A 21,292-nucleotide genomic window follows, 5' to 3' on the forward strand; every position below is an offset into this window, starting at 1 on the left:
GTAGAAAGTATTAGTAAGCCCCTTGTAAAGATGAAGAAACTAAGGCTCAGCAAAGTTAACTAATGTGCCCAAGGCTACATGGCTACTAAATGATAGAACCAGCATTAATAACCAGGTCTGCCTCCAAAACTCCTTTTTTCACAAGGCCAAATTGGACAAACATAAAATGAAGTATAGTCATATTTATCTCCTCCAAAATAAATTTTAGACATAAATAAAACAAAGTGTAGAAAAACAGGAATCAGAGGACAGATCATTAGTCCAGCTAGGTAACCCTGGGTCAAGAACTCAGCTATAAAACAGAGTTTAAACAGATTATGTATAGGGTCCTTCCAGATTTAAAATTCTAGAGTTTGAAATGCTAATGAAAACATACTTTGGGCTATTCTAAATAAAGACAATATGTAAAGGTAAAAGCACTAGTAGAAACAGAGGTAGTAGTAGGAAGCTACAGAACTCAATATCTATACTATACGTCAATGGAAAGATTTTTTTTAATGATAACCTGTGGAAAATTTTAGATAAGCTACTCTGACTACAAAAATGATATTCATTCAACCAGTCATATGAAAATATAAAACATGAAGTCTACATCGTTCCATCCCACAAATTAAGTAAAGCTAACACAAAGCCTTTAAAGAAGCTTAAGAATATCTAATTATTGGAATGCCTCATTTAATAATCAAAAAGCAATGTGACATCAATTTTAAAGTAGTAATATAGTACTTGCTTTGTTTAAAAAGATAATAGCAATCATTAACATTCAAAGTAACAGATCAATAAGAAAATGTGTATCATAAAACATAATTAACTTGCCAAATAATAAACCTCTGTAATATTTACAGGTTGATAATAATCTGGTTAATGAGACACAAACTTGCCATAACTACTAATTGTAAAATGTCATTCACAAAAATAAAAACATTATAAAATAGCAAGAGAAAAATGTCCTTATAAATGAATGTTTATTACTTTTTTTTTTTTTTTTTTTTTTTTTTTTTGCAGTACACGGGCCTCTCACTGTTGTGGCCTCTCCCGTTGCAGAGCACAGGCTCCGGACGTGCAGGCTCAGCGGCCATGGCTCACGGGTCCAGCCGCTCCGCGGCACGTGGGATCTTCCCAGACCGGGGCACGAACCCGTGTCCCCTGCATCGGCAGGCGGACTCTCAACCACTGCGCCACCAGGGAAGCCCAATGTTTATTACTTTTAATGCAGTGACAGAAAATAGATCTTTGCGCCAACTCCAATCAACTGGTAGTAGCTGCCTGGAAAAGACTGAGAAGTTTCTCCAGGGGCAGAGTTAGGGCTCAGTGTCTCAGATTAGCCACATTTGGACCTGGATTCAAAAAAAGGAAAGTGTTGGGACTTCCCTGGCGGTCTAGTGGTTAAAACTCCACGCTTCCACTGCAAGGGGCATGGGTTTGCTCCCTGGATGGGGAACTAAGATCCCACATGCTGTGTGGTGCAGCCAGAAAATAAAATAAATAAAATGTTAAAATAAAATAGAGAGAGAGAGAAAGGCTGAGATCTATGCACCTAAATACTTTATAGACTAAGATACAACAGATCTATGGGCTATGTTCTCATAATGTCAAAGTTCAGAAGAATACACAACAGATATCTAGAAATCAGATATGTTTAGCCTTATCCCTGCCAATAAAATTTGTGGTCAAAGCACAAAAAAAGGTTCTTCAAATACCAGGGTAACTTTCTGTTGTTGTTTGTGTTTCCCCTTCTCTCTTTAGTATTACTCTTGGAAGTATTACAGTTTCAACAACTGAGCTGAATGAATTCAGAATAGATACAGCTGTTGATCAAATAAGTGAGCTGGAGTACTAAATCAAAGAATTCTTCCAGTAAGCTACATAAAAGGCATAAGAAATGAAAAGAATGAGATCAGTTAACAGAAGTCACAACTTTTGTTACTAGGAATTCCAGAAAGAGAGACAGTAGAGGAACAACAAAGAAATAGAAATCCTAGAAGAAAACATCCCTGACCGAAAACAAATTACAGGTCCTCCCTCATTCCAACATATTCACCAAAAACACATAGAATGGTTTACTGAAGTAAGTGCAACATGCAGACATATTCTGGCATATTCTGGCAAGATTTCAGAATGCCAATTCTAAAGCTGTGTTTTTCCAGAGGGAAAAACATGTTAAGAATAAAAAGAATTACAAGAATAAGAATTAGGGCTTCCCTGGTGGCGCAGTGGTTGAGAGTCCGCCTGCCGATGCAGGGGACATGGGTTCGTGCCCCGGTCTGGGAAGATCCCACATACCGCAGAGCGGCTGGGCCCGTGAGCCATGGTGCTGAGCCTGCGCGTCCGGAGCCTGTGCTCCGCAAGGGGAGAGGCCACAACTGTGAGAGGCCCGCCTACCGCAAAAAAAAAAAAAAAAAAAAAAAAAAAAGAATTATATTGACATCAGAGTTGTTATCACAACTCTGAGTTGTATCACAATCCAGTGTAACAACACTGGATTCCAGAAGACAATGGAGTTAATTGTTTCAAAGTTCTGAGAGGAAATTATTTTGAACCTAGAATTCTATAAAATAGCATTAAGTATGATGGTAAGATTTAGAAAGCTTACCACCCACAGACACTTAGTGAAAAAAATTTAGATAAGGGCAAAACAAAACATAAATGTAATTCAAAAAATAAAGATAGCTTGGATTCCAAAAAACCAAACAAACAAAACTGTATTTATTGAGTTAACTGAAGATTTTTTCCACTACACATTAATTTAGCAGAAGTTACTCAATATAAAAAAGGCAAATGATATAAACAGTTCCCAGAAAAGGAAACAAAAGTGGCTTTTATGAGAAAGCCACATTTTCATAAGAAATGTAAAATAAAACTATACCAAGGTATCATTTTTTACCTATTAGGTTAAGTAAAGATCAAAAGCCTGATAGAAACTATATTGGTAAGGGTGGGAGGGAATAGACACTTATTTGTTGCTGACAGGTCTAAACTGATACCCTGTCTGAGGCAGGCAATTTCGCAATATCTATCAAGATTACAATGCATAATCTTTTTTTTTTTTTTTTTGCGTTACATGGGCCTCTCACTGTTGTGGCCTCTCCCGTTGCGGAGCACAGGCTCCGGACGCGCAGGCTCAATGGCCATGGCTCACGGGCCCAGCCGCTCCGCGGCACGTGGGATCCTCCCAGACCGGGGCATGAACCCGTGTCCCCTGCATCGGCAGGCGGACTCTCAACCACTGCGCCACCAGGGAAGCCCACAATGCATAATCTTTTGATCCCACAACTGCAACTCTAGGAATCTATCCTAAATATAGATGCTGTGCTCATAACATGTGCTAAATGATAATGTACTCTGTAGAACTATTTGACAGCAAAAGATAAAAAACGCAATCCTCCACCAGTACAGACTGGTTAAATTATAGTAAAAACATCAAACTGTGGAATACAATGCAACCAGTAAAACAAAGTACATACAGATATGGAAGGATCTCCAAGATAAGAAAAGAGCAAGGCCCAGGAAAAGTGGTATAGTGTTAACAGAAGTCTTCAAAAGGTGAGCCTGAACACTTCTAAGGGTACAGAAGACATTGTAAGGGATACACAGAAACACAGGTTTAAGGAAATCAACTTTTAGATCAAATTCCACATGTATTAGCCTGAGAACTAGCACAGGATCCTTCTTTTCTCATCTCCACCACTCTTCTCTTACCTCTCCACCACTCTAAATCTTAAAGTACAGCACAGCCCAAGGGAGTAAAAACCACAAGAGCACCAAACAAGGAGACCACTGGTGACAAAACAGGGACACGATAAAGATATCAGAAATTCACAGAACATGGTTTTGTGTCTTACACATACTTTAGTCACAGCAAAGGTGGTATTAGAATTGGGGTGTTTTGGCCAATGTTACCATGTTATGAATTCAGAAATATTTGAGACTATGACATCAGATATCTACCTGTTGATCAACTGATATATGAACAATTTATACTTAAAGACTTCACTTTTTCCAACCCCTGAATGGTAATCAAAAAATACACCACTCCTGGGCTTCCCTGGTGGCGCAGTGGTTAAGAATCCGCCTGCCAATGCAGGGAACACGGGTTCAAGCCCTGGTCCGGGAAGATCCCACATGCCGTGGAGCAATTAAGCCCATGTGCCACAACTACTGAGCCTGTGCTCTAAAGCCCGTGAGCCACAACTACTGAAGCCTGCGCTCCTAGAGCCCATGCTCCGCAACGAGAAGCCACTGCAATGAGAAGCCTGTGTACTGCAGTGAAGAGTAGCCCCTGCTCACCACAACTAGAGAAAGCCCACGTGCAGCAACGAAGACCCAACGCCATCAAAAATAAAATAAATAAAATAAATTTATTAAAAAAAAAAACACTCCTGAGAAAACAGTCCCAAGATAAAAAAAAAACAGAGTCTGCAAAAAATGCTGATGGCCTTAGTCCATCACAGCAAGGCTCTGAGCATTATCCAGGAATCTATCTTAGAATTCAGAACGAGATGGTTGCCTTGGGGATGCACAGTACTCATTTATTAAAATTGGAAAAAGAACACTGACAGAAAGTATGATTTAGCTGCCTGGTTTTTGTCAATAAGGACTGGCTTTGTCATTAAAGTTTTACTGTTAGTCATTTTCCATTGAATAAATGAAATCCACAGTTCCAACAATCTGATGTACATATATTTAAATACAGTTCATATTATACTTTATATATCAATTTACATGTCATATATATTTAAATATATAAGTACACAAATGGTATAAGATCCAAACATTTTATCAGACTTAAATTTAAAATGCAAAGGTTTATTTTTATTTTTTTGGCTGTGTTGGGTCTTCGCTGTGGTGCGCAGGGTTCTCATTGTGGTGGCTTCCCCTGTTGCAGAGCATGGGCTCTAGGTATGCGGGCTTCAGTAGCTGTGGCTCGCGGGCTCTAGAGCACAGGCTCAGTAGTTGTGGTGCACGGGCTTAGTTGCTCCACGGCATGTGGGATCTTCCCGGACCAGGGCTCGAACCCCTGTTCCCTACACTGGCAAGCAGATTCTTACCCACTGCGACACCAGGGAAGTCCCGCAAAGGTATATTTAAATGAACATTATTTCAACTTTCCCAAACCTTTCTGAGTATACTGGTTTAAATAAGATCCCTATGATGGGTAGTTTTGTGTGTCAAATTGGCTAGGCTATAGTCCCTAGTTATTCAAATATTAACTAGGTGTTGCTGTGAAAGTATTTTGCAGATGGGATTACCATCAGCTGACTCTGAATAAAGGAGATTATCCTCAATAATCTGGGTGGGTCTCATCCAATCAAATGAAAGGTCTCAGGAGCAAAACTGAGATTTCCTTGAGGAAGAAGAAATCCCACCTGGCCAGACCCACAATCATTTATTCGTTTTGCAATAAATAAATCTCTTTATATATTTATACAAACCAGTTGGAGATTACATATGTGTATAGGATATTATGTATTTATATATACGCAAAATCTCCAACTAGTTGTTTACCTGGTAGACCCCTAAGTGACACAATCTACGTAGGTCAAAGAGTAGGAAGTAAAATTAATGGTCATTTGTTAGGTCATTTGTTAGGTCTTGGTAAAGCCTTTTTATTCTGCTTCTCAAGAAATGAGATCATGAGTGACTAATGACTGGGTAACAAACCTCTTCCAACTCTGGGGGTTTCAAATTCTCTGCTTTCAACAAGACTGAAGTAGGACATAATTGAATTGTCAGCTGCTAAATCATTAAAAATCACTTTTGATGAAAAACTGCTATATGATTTTTCACATACAACTCAGAAGAACAAAGAGACACTTGTGAACTCTGAGGGGAGGAACTTCTACTTGTTCAGTGCTTATCACCAGAACTTAGAGGAGTCTCCATAACACAGTAGGAGCTCAAAATATATTTGATAAACGAATAAATGAGGAAAACACCACCATTCTCATCTGCTTAGATGAAAAAATTTTGTCAGAAACTACACCTATAAACACAAAAATCAGGAACAGAATCAATACCAAACCCTCTCATTCTAGCAATGAGTTACATTAATGCAAGAATTTGTTAACTAAATGAGGTGAGAAGAATCCCCACCCATCTCGTTAAGAGATGATTTCCAGTAAAAATGTATTTTTATGTTTAGTAATTATCAAACTTTTTACAGTATTTGTACTATAATTATAATAAATCCAAAAGAAATTAAGACTGAGCCTTATGAAGTCAAGAAATACAAAGTGTTTTAAAATTTTAATTTATGTTTAATTTTTGTTGCAGAGAATAATATGATGATAAACAAAACTTTTCAAGCATAAAATACATTAGGCTAGAATTCTGCAGAGAAAGCAAAATGGAAAAGAGCTCAAGGAGACAAAAGGATCATGTAAGATTTCAAACTGTTCAACAGGAGCTTGTTCATGCTTTTTTTCTTTTTAACCTGTGATGGTGGGCAAATTGTTACAGTATCTCTTTTTTTTTTTCTGGCTGTACTGCACTAAGCAGCTTTCTGGATCTTAGTTCCCTGACCAGGGATGAACCCCAGCCCCCAGTAGTGGAAACACGGAGTCCTAACCACTGGATGGCCAAGGAATTCCATAGCCATTTATTCTTTTATTTTTTATTTTTAATTTTTTAATTTTATTTATTTATTTATTTTGTGTGTGTGTGTGTGTGTGTGTGTGGTATGTGGGCCTCTCACTGTTGTGGCCTCTCCCGTTGCGGAGCACAGGCTCCGGACGCACAGGCCCAGCGGCCACGGCTCACGGGCCCAGCCGCTCCGCGGCATGTGGGATCTTCCCAGACCGGGGCACGAACCCATTTCCCCTGCATCGGCAGGCGGACTCTCAACCACTGCGCCACCAGGGAAGCCCCGAATTTTATTTTATTTACTTTTTTATACAGTAGGTTCTTGTTAGTCATCGATCTTAAACACATCAGTGTATACACGTCAATCCCAATCGCCCAATTCATCACACCACCATCCCCACCCCCTGCCATTTTCCCCCTTGGTGTCCATACGTTTGTTCTCTACAGGGAAGCCCACAACTATTTAAATTTTTGATGAAAAATTTTAGATGTCAACTTTCAAATGTATAAGGGAGGGACATCCCTGGTGGCGCAGTGGTTAACAATCCGCCTGACAATGCAGGTGACATGGGTTCAATCCCTGGTCCGGGAAGATCCCACATGCCGCGGACCAACTAGGCCCGTGCGCCACAGCTACTAAGCCTGTGCTCTAGAGCCCATGAGACACAACTACTGAGCCCGTGTCCCCTGCATTGGCAGGCAGATCCCACATGCCGCGGAGCAACTAAGCCTGTGTGCCACAACTACTGAAGCCCATGTGCCACAACTACTGAAGCCCGTGCACCTAGAGCCGGTGCTCCACAACAAGAGAAGCCACTGCAATGAGAAGCCCACGCACTGCAATGAGGAGTAGCCCCCACTCGCCACAACTAGAGAAAGCCCTCATGCAGCAAAGAAGACCCAACACAGCCAAAAATAGACTAAATAAATAAATAAATAAAAATTTTTAAAAGCCCGTATCAATCAATCCTAGCTGAATATAAATAACTTTAACTTTTAACTTTTTTATTATTTGCAACTTTAATCTCTAATTTGGAGGAATTAGGGAAACTATTAAGAGCTTTTTTTTTTGTTTAATTTGTACCAAATAACTTCCATGTTCCCAAAGTTACAGTGAATGTCAGCAAATGTGTTAGTCAACAATACAGACATAGTTTTTATTTTATTATACTGCATTTCATGCCCTGGTTCTTTTTTTTTTTTTTTTTTTAATCAGTTATACATATACATATGTTCCCATATCCCCTCCCTTTTGCGTCTCCCTCCCACCCTCCCTATCCCACCCCTCCAGCATGCCCTGGTTCTTAAATGGGTACTAGTCTACACCCCAAGGACTCCTTTGGAAAGGGTGAGGTGGTGGCAGTACTACCACAATGGGAGCAGTATTAACATTTCATAAATGGAAGACAAGGATGTTAGATATCCCAAAGATATATAGGTATACAGCAGAGGACAGTCCATGATTCATATGACTTTGAAATGTCCCTCTGGACATTTATGTAAGTGAAAAACATGATTCTGTTACCTGAGACTAGAACTAATTCCATTCTATGTATGAGAACACAAAACATTTGGGGTATGGTTTTAATATAACTGACTTTTCCAGCAATGTAGCCATCATATAAAAAGAGAAAAGACTATTTTGTTTTGTTCAAAACTTACCAATAGTACCATTTTGAAAAAAAATCTCAGGAAATATTAGAGCTCCTAGTATAAAATATCAGTCTAATTTATAACCGCTGCATTGCTAGTGATTCTATGCATACATGCAAACATTTCACAATTTCGTTACAGCTTCCACTATTGTCATGCCTCAGCATTTACACATATTGAAATACAGTATATATGATCCTATGATATATATATTATAAATTTTTTCTCTTTTATATTGCAGTCAGAACATAATACTGAGTTTTAATTTTGTTTTTACATTATACATATAAGTTACACTATCAAAAAATTTCACTTCAGAATAATAAAAAGGGCATTTTTCCTGACTTGTGCTCAAAGTGGCCAAAAATCATTTATAAGGAGTAACGCATTGGGGCAAAATCTCTTCATTTAATCAGTCTGTCAAAAGAAAAGGAAGTTTACTTAAGGAAAACTAATAGTTCATTAAATACTTTTAGTTGGCAGTCATAAGCTTAAATATTGATTTTAAACTGTCACTGAAAATATCCCATAACAGAAAAACCTATTATGATCCTATTCCAGTTATATCGTCTATTGTTGAGTTACAAATCATCCCAAAACTTAGTGGCACAAAACAAACATTCTACTTTGCTGATTCAGTGGGTGAGGAATTCAGACAGGGCACAGCACAGAACTCTTGTCTGTGCTTCACAATAACTGGGGCCTCAAGAGGGACTCAAATGGCTGAGCCTGGATCAGCTGGTGGCTCCTTCAGGCATATGTCTGGCACCTGGTCTCAGATAGGATGGACGATCAACCTTAGCACCTACAAACGGCCTCACCATGTAGCCTGGTTGTCTCACAGTATAGTGGCTGAGTTCCAAGCAGAACTATCCTGAGAGCAAACATTCCAAGAAAACCAGGTAGAAGCTTCATGGACTTTTCTGACCTAGCCTTGAAGAGTCAGACAGCATTACTTCCACTATACTGTTCTGGTCAAAACCCCACCCAGATCCAAGCGGAGAAGACATGGACTTCATCTATCAATGGAAGGAATGTCAAAGAAGTTGAGGACCATGTTTTAAAACACCACAGATAGACAGACAGACAGACAGACAGACAGACAGATAGATAGATAGATAAACACCACAGACTCTTTTCAGACAACCAAGATGCTAAAACAAAACAACTGGTAGCCTGGCTGTTCTTCAGATTTGTTCCCTTGGTAAATTTAAAGCTACAAACACTTGTGGAGCAACTATATATATATAATGAACAAGACACACGAAGGCTGTAAAGATGATCAAACCAACGTTAAAGAACTTAACACTGGGCTTCCCTGGTGGTGCAGTGGCTAAGAATCCACCTGCCAGTGCAGGGGACACGGGTTCGAGCCCTGGTCCGGAAAGATCCCACGTGCTATGGAGCAACTAACCCCATGTGCCAGAACTACTGAGCCTGTGCGCTAGAGCCTGTGAGCCACAACTACTGAGCCCGCGTGCCTAGAGACCATGCGCGGCAACAAGAGAAGCCACCACAATGAGAAGCCCGCGCACCGCAACAAAGAGTAGCCCCCGCTCGCCACAACTAGAGAAAGCCCACGCGCAGCAACAAAGACCCAACACAGCCAAAAATAAACAAACTAAATTAAAAAAAATTTTTAAATAATAAAATAGAGAAACAGGCAACGATACATTACAGACCTCATGACAGAAGTACACAATGCTACCCATGAAGTGATCTTGTACCCACACCCCACAAAAATAAACCTAGATTCGATCCTCTGGAATCTGTATCTAACTATCCATCTATAGAGAAGCATGGTAAAGGACACAAGAGAGATGCAATGAACAAACTCCAAGCCAAAAGAAACTCAACAGGATTAACCACCTGCTATCTTCAACAAAATACTGAGAGAGAGAATATGAAATAATATGTATCTATGGATTAAAAGACTGAAGGATGTCCACACAAAAACTTGTACAGGAATGTTCATAACACCATTATTCATAATAACCAGAAAGTGGAAACAATCCAAATGTCCATCAACTGATGAATGGATAAACAAATGTACTACATCCACCCAATGTGGTATTTAGCTATAAAAAGGAATGAAGTGATCTCTTGGTTATTAAGTAACGCACTGTTTAGCCTCCATGTATTTGTGTTTTTTACAGTTTTCTTCCTGTAACTGATTTCCAATATCATAGCATTGTGGTCAGAAAACATGCTTGATTCAATTTCAATTTTCTTAAATTTTCTGAGGCTTGATTTGTGACCCAACATGTGATCTATCCTGGAGAATGTTCCACGTAAACTTGAGAAGAAAGTGTATTCTGCCACTTTGGGGTGCAATGTTCTATAAATATCAATTAGATCTATCGGGTCTATTGTGTCATTTACAGCTTGTGTTTCCTTATTTATTTTCTGTTTGAATGATCTGTCCATTGGTGTAAGTGGGGTGTTAAAGTCCCCCACTATTATTATGTTACTGTCCACTTCTCCTTTCATGGCTGTTAGTTAGCATCTGCCTTATGTACTGAGGTGCTCCTATGTTGGGTGCATAAACATTTATAATTGTTATATCTTCTTGGATTGATCCTTTGATCATTATGTAGTGTCCCTCCTTATCTCTTGTAACACTCTTTATTTTAAAGTCTATTTTATCTGATACAAGTATTGCTACTCCAGCTTTCTTTTGATTTCCATTTGCATGGAATATCTTTCTGCATCCCTTCACTTTCAGTCTGTATGTGTCCCTAGGTCTGAAGTGGATCTTTTGTAGATGGCATATATATGGGTCTTGTGTAAAAGATGCTCAACATCACTAATTATTAGAGAAATGCAAATCAAAACTACAATGAGGTATCACCTCACGCCGATCAAAATGGCCATTATCAAAAAAGCTAGAAACAATAAATGCTAGAAAGGGTGTGGTGAAAAGGGAACCCTCTTGCACTGTTGGTGGGAATGTAAACTGATACAACCACTATGGAAAACAGCATTGAGGTTCCTTAAAAACCTAAAAATAGAACTACCATATGATCCAGCTATCCCACTACTGGGCATATACCCTAAGAAAACCATAATTCAAAAAGAGACATGTACCACAATGTTCACTGCAGCAGTATTTACAATAGCCAGGACATGGAACCAACCTAAACGTCCATCAACAGATGAATGGATAAAGAAGATGTGGCACATACATACAATGGAATATTACTCAGCCATAAAAAGAAATAAAATTGAGTTATTTGTAGTGAGGTGGATGGACCTACAGTCTATCATACAGAGTGAAGTAAGTCAGAAAGAGAAAAACAAATACCATATCCTAACACATATATACGGAATCTAAAAAAAGTGGTTCTGAAGAACCTAGGGGCAGGACAGAAATAAAGACACAGATGTAGAGAATGGACTTGAGGACATGGGGAGGGGGAAGGATAAACTGGGACAAAGTGAGGGAGTGGCATGGACATATATACACTACCAGACGTAAAATAGATAGCTAGTGGGAAGCAGCCGCATAGCACAGGGAGATCAGCTCAGTGCTTTTTGTCCACCTAGAGGCCTAGGATAGGGAGGGTGGGAGGGAGACGCAAGAGAGAGGGGAAATGGGGACATGTGTATGCATATGGCTGATTTGCTTTGCTGTGCAACATAAACTAACACAGTATTGTGAAGCAATTATACTCCAATAAAGAGCTATTAAAAAACAAGGAATGGGGCTTCCCTGGTGGTGCAGTGGTTGAGAGTCCGCCTGCCGATGCAGGGGACACAGGTTCGTGCCTCGGTCTGGGAAGATCCCACATGCCGCGGAGCGGCTGGGCCCGTGAGCCATGGCCGCTGAGCCTGCGTGTCTGGAGCCTGTGATCCACAACGGGAGAGGCCAAAACAGTGAGAGGCCCGCGTACCACAAAAAAAAAAAAAACAGAAAGGGACTTTCCTGGCAGTCCAGTGGTTAAGACTCTGCTCTTCCACTGCAGGGGGCAAGGGTTTGATCCCTGGTCGGGGAACTAATCCCGCATGCCGCATGGTACGGCCAAAAAAAAAAAAAAAAAAACACAAAGACTGAGCTGGTTCCATATGAAGGATACATGACAATAAAATACAATGTGTGGGGACTTTCCTGGTGACACAGTGGTTAAGAATCCACTTGCCAATACAGGGGACACGGGTTCGAGCCCTGGACCGGGAAGATCCCACATGCCATGGAGCAGCTAAGCCCATGCACCACAACTACTGAGCCTGCGCTCTAGAGCTCGCGAGCCACAACTACTGAGCCCGCGTGCTGCAACTACTAAAACCTGCGTGCCTAGAGCCCGTGCTCCGTGACAAAAGAAGCCACCGCAACGAGAAGCCCGCGCACTGCAACAAAGAGGAGCCTCTGCTGGCTGCAAGTAGAGAAAGCCCATGTGCAGCAATGAAGACCCAACACAGCCAAAAATTAATTAATTAATTAAAAATACAACGTGTGATTCTGGATTTTATCCTAGACTAAGGAAAAAATACATAGCTACGCAGAACACTGTTGAGACATGAAATTTGAATAAGGATTGTGAATGAGACAATAGCTTTGTGTAAATAGTAGGGTTCCTGAGATGTTTGCTACAGTGTGGTTATGTAAAAGAATTTTCGTACATTTAGGAAAAACACTCTAAAGTCTCCAAGTTACTCTCCAATGGTTCAGGAAAAATATATATATAATAAAGAATATATATTATATATATAAAAAATGACAAAATGTTAATTGCTGAATCTGGGTAAAGGGCATACTGGAGTTCCTCGTATATTCTTGGCATTTCCTGTAAGTTTAAATGAGGCCATATCTTTCAGAAATACATTCTGAAATATTTACAAACGAAAAAGTAAGATTTCTCTGATGAGCTTCAAAATAATGGGACAAGTAGGGGTCTAGATGAAATAATTGGTCATGTAGTAATAACTGTTAAAGTAGGATAATGGAAACATCAGATGTATTATACTATTCTCTGTACTTTTCTATGTTTGAAATTTTCTGCAATAAAAAGTTTTAAAGAAGTCCACAATGAGGGACATCCCTGGTGGCAGAGTGGTTGAGAATCCGCCTGCCAATGCAGGGGACATGGGTTTGAGACCTAGTCCGAAATATCCCACATGCCGCGGAGCAACTAAGCCCGTGCGCCACAACTACTGAGCCTGCCCTCTAGAGCCCAAGAGACACAAATACTGAGCCCGTGAGCCACAACTACTGAGGCTGTGTGCCACAACTACTGAAGCCCACACACATAGAGCCCATGCTTCGCAACGAGAAGCCACCTCAATGAGAAGCCCACGCACCGCCATGAAGATAGCCCCCGCTCGCCGCAACTAGAGAAAGCCCGCACACAGCAATGAAGACCCAATGCAGCCAAAAATAAAAAGATAAAATAAATTTATTAAAAAAAAAAAAAGAGGCACCCACATCCAGGACTCTAGTTTGAAATGTTTCTGATATATGACACCCTCTCCATTAATCTCCCCTTAAAACCTCTTTATAAAGCATGAACCATTCAGGCAATTTTATTTGCCCCATGTGAAGTTTTAGTCAATACAAAAACAGAAATACAGTTGATACCTCTAACTCTACTGTACATGGACATATAGTTACCGTTGAGAGTAAGATCAATAAATAATGGAGGAAAACAGGTAAATGTAGATAGAAGTAATCCACCCAAAGAGATGATCTACAAATCACAGAGAGAGAAAAACCAACTGACATTTGTTAAGCACCCATTATAAGCCATTCCTTAGGTCATTTAAGCTTCACATCAATGCTGGCATAATTTTTCCCTTAATTTTGTTTTTAATTTTTTTCCTTAAAGTATACAATTTTAGATTTTTTTTTTTTTTAATTTTTGGCCACACTTCATGGCCTGTGGGTTCTTAGTTCCCTGACCAGGGATTGAACCTGTGCCCTTGGTAGTGAACGCACAGAGTCCTAACCACTGGAACACCAGGGAATTCCCTCCCTTAATTTTTTTTAACTGTGGTAAAATACATATGATTCAAAATGGGGACTTCCCTGGTGGTCCAGGGGGTAAGACTCCACGCTCCCAATGCAGGGAGCCCGGGTTCGATCCCTGGTCGGGAAACTAGATCCTGCATGCATGCTGCAACTAAGAAGCCCACATGCTGCAACTAAGTCCGCATGTCGCAACTAAAAAAGATACCTCATGCCGCAACGAAGATCCCACGTGCCACAACTAAGACCCAGCGCAGCCAGAATGAATAAATGAATAAATAATAAATAAATATTTACTTTAAAAAAGAGGTGATTTTTTTCAACCTCATTTTACAAATGAGGAAAATGCAGATGAGTGAGAAGTTAAGACATTTTCCTAAGGCAAGCAGCAAGTCACCAACCAGAATCTGAACCCAGGTCTTTCTTTAAACTGCATGACTGCCATTATATAATTTCATTGGTTCTTAAGTTTCTTAAAATTTCATCTCTCTGAGTCAATACTAAGAGCCTCATCTATTCTAAAAAGCCTGATTTTCTACATTTACAAGCCTAAAACAGACAGCACCAAAAAAGGCAGCCATGCTGAGACCCTCCATGAACAGTCAACAGACGCCCAACCATCTTTACACCTCACTACCTTTGCAACAACAACTTTAGAAGCTACGTTAGAAGCTAAATTAAATCCAAAAGTACATGAATATAAATGAGACATTTTATCTTTAAGTTTATGTTGTAAATGGTGAATAAAATCCAAATAATTTTGCATAGATACTTTAATAACACACTGAATTTCTAGATTTCAGGTATAGCTAAAATAACTGATTAGTATGTCACTTTAAAAAGCAATACTTTGGTCTCATACATGAGGAACAAATATGATTACCCTGAATCTGTGAATATATAATTTGTAAATACTACAGAATAACCCATATCATAATTAACACTTACTCTACAAAAATGGAAAGAAACTGAAAAACTCTATGAACTACAGCAGAAAATATAGTAGGAATTTAACTTATGAGACAGAAAACCAGTGGGGAAATCATTCTCAGGCAGACACAGAACAAACCTGTGCGCCAACAGCTTCCATTCCCCCATTACCAAAACATTTCAAAAGCTTCAGGAACCCCAAGACCAGAGTTTGAGACACTATGGTATTAAACTGAAAAATACATTTACATATGGTCCTAGTCTCATTACATATTTTGTAGGACAAAAATGGCTTTCAAAATAAAGTACTTATACTTCTTTCTTAAAATTTAGATCACTTTTTTATTGATTGTTAAAAAAAAAATCAAAGGGGCTAAAATATGTCAAAGCTGTTGACTGCGGGGCGGGGGGGAGAAGCACACAATGAAGATTAAACTACAAAGAAATGCTCAGAGTTGCTATCTGCAGGAATTTTTTTCCATATCTATCACATTGCACTTCATTCTTTAGCAAACTTTTTTTCCACACATACCTAATACTATAAATATATAATAAATACTCAGAATTTTAAAAACTGTAAATACAACCCAGTTGTTTTAGAGAGGAGGGAAAAAGAAGTCCTCCAAAATACCAGTGAAGTATAAATTTCCTCATATTCAAACCTTCAAACCGCCAGGGAAAATTGGAGATGGCAAAACACTGCTCCAATTGTCCACTAAAGCCTATGTGCAAAGACTTCTATTTCAACATTTTGACTAACTAATAAACATATGTTGCATCCTAAAAAATATATACTAAAACCAAGAACCACCCAAAAACCTACTCCCATCTAAACTAAGAGGAAGACAAATGGGAAACCAAAAAGCTACAGGTAACATAAAGTACTTTTCCTCATATCATGGAAAACAAAAGACTCAAAACACATTTTAATTTTCCAAGAAAAAGACAATTAACTTACTAGCATGCTTGTCTGCAAGCATTATAAGCGTGTTGGAAATATCTCGTCGTCTATAAAAGCACACTACTTTTGCTTCCACGTTGCCAGTTGCAGTCTAAGAAATAAGAAAAATAAAAGTCATCTATACTGAATATTAGATACAAGTAGTTTATAAAACAAAACTAGAGACAGCATAATTGTAAAGTCACTGTCATTTATTGTGCCAACCACAACTGCAGGATAATCAGAGAGCTTAAAAATTCAAATAAGGACGAGTAACATTTGTAAAAGTTCCAAGTGAAACAAATGTCAAACACAAAATAACTCATTGGCATCAATTAAAAATTAAACTAAAGTGATCAGAGAGCTTTAATGACTAAAGCCATAGTTAACTCTGATTAAGAAACTAATCCCCAAAATTTAAAAAGCCACAACGTAACTTAAAAGACAGTTAAACATAGTCCTCCAAACCCTCTTCCTGAGGCACAGGCTAAGTGCAAAATCACCCAGCCCCATCCTAAACACCCTCATGTTTGACTGATGGTGAAGCTCTGCAGGTGCAGGGCAGTCAACATGTGAGGTGGACCAGATAACTTGGAAAAGCATTCTCAGCCCAAGGGAGTCCATGCATCCATAACGGTCAACATTCTTAGTAGTACTTACTTTACCTTCACATATGAAAGTATTAAAAACCTTGAGTTATGAACACTGAAGCTCTTATTTCTTTTTGACTACAGTCTAGAATACAATCAATATTCAGTTAGGCTGTAATTTACTGCAGCTGGGACCCAGGCTCCTACCCTCCTATTCTTTATGAATTCTGAGAGCTTTCAAGGTCAATTGTTCACTACAAAGTTCATTGTAAAAACACACAGATTACAATAAAATGCTATTGTGATTTCCAATTTCAAACAAATTTGAGAACAAATTTTCAGAATTTCTCTGGGCTTACAGATACACTCAGACAAAAAGAAATAAGTATATGTGCTGCAGTAAATTTGTCAGTTTTATGAAGTTCAGCGGCAGTATTTCAAACTGAGAAATAGTCTTGTAGAAATATTGCCCCTTAAAACTGAAATCGTATTACATCCTAACCAAAGTGCTTCTATATTTCACAATATTGTGATCAAATACATCCTCCAGAAGTAATGACCCAGCAGTCTGCTAAATGAATATTCCAATATTCCTATGTAAATAAAATCTATCAATGACTTCAATTATCAGTGCTTTATCATTTTTGTCTTCTTGAGACAAAAGCATGTTAATGGACAACTAATAAGAAAATAAATAAATAAACATTAAAAAAAAAATGCGTGTTAAAAACCCAAAGCAAGGGCTTCCCTGGTGGCGCAGTGGTTGAGAGTCCGCCTGCCGATGCAGGGGACACGGGTTCGTGTCCCGGTCCGGGAAGATCCCACATGCCACGGAGCTGCTAAGCCCGTGAGCCATGGCCACTGAACCTGCGCATCTGGAGCCTGTGCTCCGCAACGGGAGAGGCCACAACAGTGAGAGGCCCGCATACCAGGGGAAAAAAAAAAAAAACCAAAGCAAGAGTTTTAAGGCATACGTGTATTTTTCCTACCTTACTGGTGAGTTCCTCCAATAGGGATACTCTGTAAAGCTAATTAAATTCTTATTTAAACCTGCTTGGGGTGGAGGGGCATAGTTCAAAATAAATATTCTCTTCTGAACCACGTACACACTTGGCTATTAGGCAGTTTACAGTGTTACTCTTCTTCTCTACTGTACACACACACACCCTCCCTTCCAACATTCCTCGAAAGTTGAGCTACTAAAATTGTGGTCCAAGGCCCAGTCCACAGCTGTTACTATGTAATGAAATGAGTACAGAAATTAAATGAATTATAGTATTTGAGAGTTAATTTTATATCTATTGAATCTAATAATGAAAAATGGGGCTTGCATTTTTATAAGCCTACTTTAAATCTCATTTTTCTACTCTCATTTTTAAATTTTACAAAAGCAGTCTAAGATACTGAAAATTCTTAAAGATCCTCCACCACAAATAATTTAAAAAGTATAGCTCTGAAGACCTAAGTTAAATATTTTGTATATATAAGGTCACCAAATTTTCTTGTGTGCGCTTCCTATGTGCCCCTGCGCAAGCTAAGCACCATGGATGCATGGTGTCTGCCCTCACCAAGCCTCTGCTCCAGCAAAGATGCCTGTCCACGTGTCATCTCGTCTCCAACCTTCCAAAGCCCAGCTGTAATCATGTCCCTCACCCAGAAACCTTCACCGGTTCCCCACAACTGAAGCATAAGAGTAAAACATTCCTGACAAATTCCCAGCACTACTGTCCTTTACTCCTTTCTTTTCCCCTCCAGACTTCACTTCTCACTCATGGAGGCAGGAAGTGCCACCTGTTGAGGGAAGACCAGAAAAAGCTTCAAGGAGGAGGAAAGCGGGCAGAAGGTCCCTCGCTAGCTTGGAAAGAAGGAAAGGAGTCCAGCAGGTGAAGCCTGGAGCACTGAGTAGTCTTAAGAAAAAAGGACCCGAACAAAACCCACAGGTGGGAAAAGTGGAGACAGGTATAAAGAAGAACCTACAATGAACAGTGATTTCTTTCCTGTGTTCTTTTCTCCATTTAGGTTGCAGCCTCTTAAATCTCTATTCTGTCAAACACGTTTAGTAAAACATCCTTCAGCAATAAGGGGCTTTCATTCAACCTCATACTCACGTCCATTTCTATCCCAGACTTAGAAAGTCCATTATTAAAAAACAAAAAACCAGGGCTTCCCTGGTGGTGCAGTGGTTGAGAGTCCGCCTGCCGATGCAGGGGACACGGGTTCGTGCCCTGGTCCAGGAAGATCCCACATGCCGCAGAGCGGCTGGGCCCGTGAGCCATGGCCGCTGAGCCTGCGCGTCCGGAACCTGTGCTCCGCAACGGGAGAGGCCACAACAGTGAGAGGCCCGTGTACCGCAAAAAAAAAAAACCAAACGCTTTCCATTTTGGAAAGTCTGTGGTCTGCTCGAACTCAAGAACAGATGGAAAAGAACTTCCTTTTCCCAATTTCTGTCCTTCCCAACAGATTCCAAACGTCAGGAGGGGTCTTAACTTGGGTTCTGTAAAAGGGCTTTGAAGGGATCTCCTGAAATTATATGCAAAATCTTGTATGTGCAAATATAGATTGGGGTGGGGGACAAGATTAGATGCTCAAAGAAGTTAGTGGCTCCCTTCTCCCCACCAAAAAAAGACCCTAAACATTAAAATGAATCTCAGAGCAAATTGGATGGCTAATAAAACATACAGAATATGAAGAAACATATAAATTATACAACACACAAAAAAACCAATCAACAGCAAATAACATTAAATTTATCCATAAGCATAACTTCCAAAACTTCCTGAGACTGTATCCTCATTATTATGCACACAAAGCCTTCTTCCAACATGTGTGCAGACTAAATCTTTAGAAGAGCAACACCCAAGCTAGATAGTGACTAAATAAAATTTACTGTGAAGTTGTTTTCTATTTTAACTTTATATTCTTCCTCCAAAAGATCATCATCACTGTATCTGAGTACAGCTTAGAGGAGAGGAAAAGAGGGTATGTAAGATAAACAATGTCGGTGAGAAGCAGCTGCAGCTCCGGGCACAGGAGGCAGGAACCCGAAGGCGAGCAGGGGCCGGGTGGACACCATGGCCGGGGTCACCACCACGGAGGCGGTGAAGCGCTGAGACCCAGGTTCCGCAGCTGCAGGCCAGTGACGTGGAGGAGAGGGCCGAACACCTCCCGCGGAAGTGGAGGGAGAAAGGCGGTCCGGGAACAGGCTCAGGCTGAGGAGGCCTCCTTGAACCGCAGGATCCAGCTGGTTGAAAAGGAGTGGACAGTGCCCAAGGGCACCTGGCCACTGCCCTGCAAAAGCTAGAGGAAGCTGAGAAAGCTGCTGATGACAGCGAGAGAGGTCTGAAGGTTACTGAAAACCAATCCTTAAAAGAGGAAGAAAAAATGGAGCTCCAGGAAATCCAACTCAAAGAAGCTAAGCACACTGCAGAAGAGGCAGGTAGGAAGTACGAAGAGGTGGCTCTTAGGTTGGTGATTACTGAGGGAGACTTGGAAGGCCCAGAGGAGTGAGCTGAGCTGGCAGAGTCCCGTTGCTGAGAGACGGATGAGCAGGTCAGACTGATGGACCAGAAGCTGAAGTGTCTTGAGTGCTGCTGAAGAAAAGTACTCTCAAAAAGACAGATATGAGGAAGAGAGAAAGATTCTTACTGATAAACTCAAGGAGGCAGAGACCCGTGCCAAGATCGGTAGCCAAGCTGGAAAAGACAACTGATGATTTGGAAGATAAACTGAAATGCACCAAAGAGGAGCACCTCTGTACACAAAGGATGCTGGACCAGACTCTGCTTGACCTGGATGAGATGCAGAGCGCCCCAGTCCCGCCCTGTGCTGCCCCTCCCTCTGACCCCGACTCCGCTGAGGCCAGCCTGCCCGAAGCTGATCTTTAAACTGATCTTTAACTGGAAAGCTGCTTTCTCCTTTCGCCACGTCTCCCACCCCCACCCCTGTGTCCTTTTCACCAAACTGTCTCTGCCTCTCCCCAGAGATTCCATTTGGGCTAGAGGCTGAGCATCTTTGGGAACAACGTTTAAGGGAATGTGAGCACAATGTTAAGTGTCTTTAAAAGCATGCTGTGATGTACACATTTTGTAATTACCTTTTTTGTTGCGGTTGATGTAGCAGCCATTTGTAAAACATTCCAGATAATTCCATAGTTCTGAAGCAGCAGTCTAATCCCTTTCTCACTTTTGGAAGGTAACTTTTCAGCTTAATGCATATTGCCCTCTCCGTAGAGGAGAGGAAAAGGTATGGGCCTGCCTTCCTGAGAGCCAAACAGCCCAGAGAAGGACTCCATTTTGGGAAGCCTTATTGCTCTGTAAAAAGTACCTGCCAAACCAGAAAGGTGATTCCAGAAGGAGTTAGCCAAAAAAAAAAAAAAAAAAAAAAAAAAAAAGCGCTGTTCAGGTCTTCAGCTTTACAGTATCTTTGGGCAACTTTTTTTTCCATCAGAAGTGACCAGATGAGATTAAGATGGTGAGACCTCGAGACCAAATCCTTGTCCCAGCTCTATCCCATTCCCAATCACTCACAGAATGGATCATGTGCCCCTTATTTTGAGGTGACCACTTATTTGCTCTCCCACCTCCTTGAAAGAAAGGAAAGAAAATTATGTTCTACCACTGATTTAGCCATATGAAA

The 21,292-nt window shown here is 40.3% G+C and overlaps 1 protein-coding gene and 1 pseudogene across 3 annotated transcripts in view; one reads left to right on the top strand and one right to left on the bottom strand.

The window, feature by feature from the left end:
- MTA3 (metastasis associated 1 family member 3) overlaps positions 1–21,292 on the bottom strand; it is a gene marked incomplete at both ends in the record, with an annotated part of 150,390 nt that overhangs the window by 122,264 nt on the left and 6,834 nt on the right. For both annotated transcript variants that reach the window (XM_079720939.1, XM_079720940.1), the window contains one exon: positions 16,086–16,179. In XM_079720939.1, coding sequence (XP_079577065.1) covers positions 16,086–16,179 — 94 coding nt within the window. The remainder of the gene's footprint in view (positions 1–16,085; positions 16,180–21,292) is intronic.
- On the top strand, positions 19,729–20,541 carry LOC307064765 (tropomyosin-like; annotated as a pseudogene). The gene has a single exon. The product of its transcript is annotated as a tropomyosin-like (transcript).

The sequence above is a fragment of the Hyperoodon ampullatus genome (assembly GCF_949752795.1).
Source record: "Hyperoodon ampullatus genome assembly, chromosome: 15".
Lineage (NCBI taxonomy): Eukaryota > Metazoa > Chordata > Mammalia > Artiodactyla > Ziphiidae > Hyperoodon > Hyperoodon ampullatus.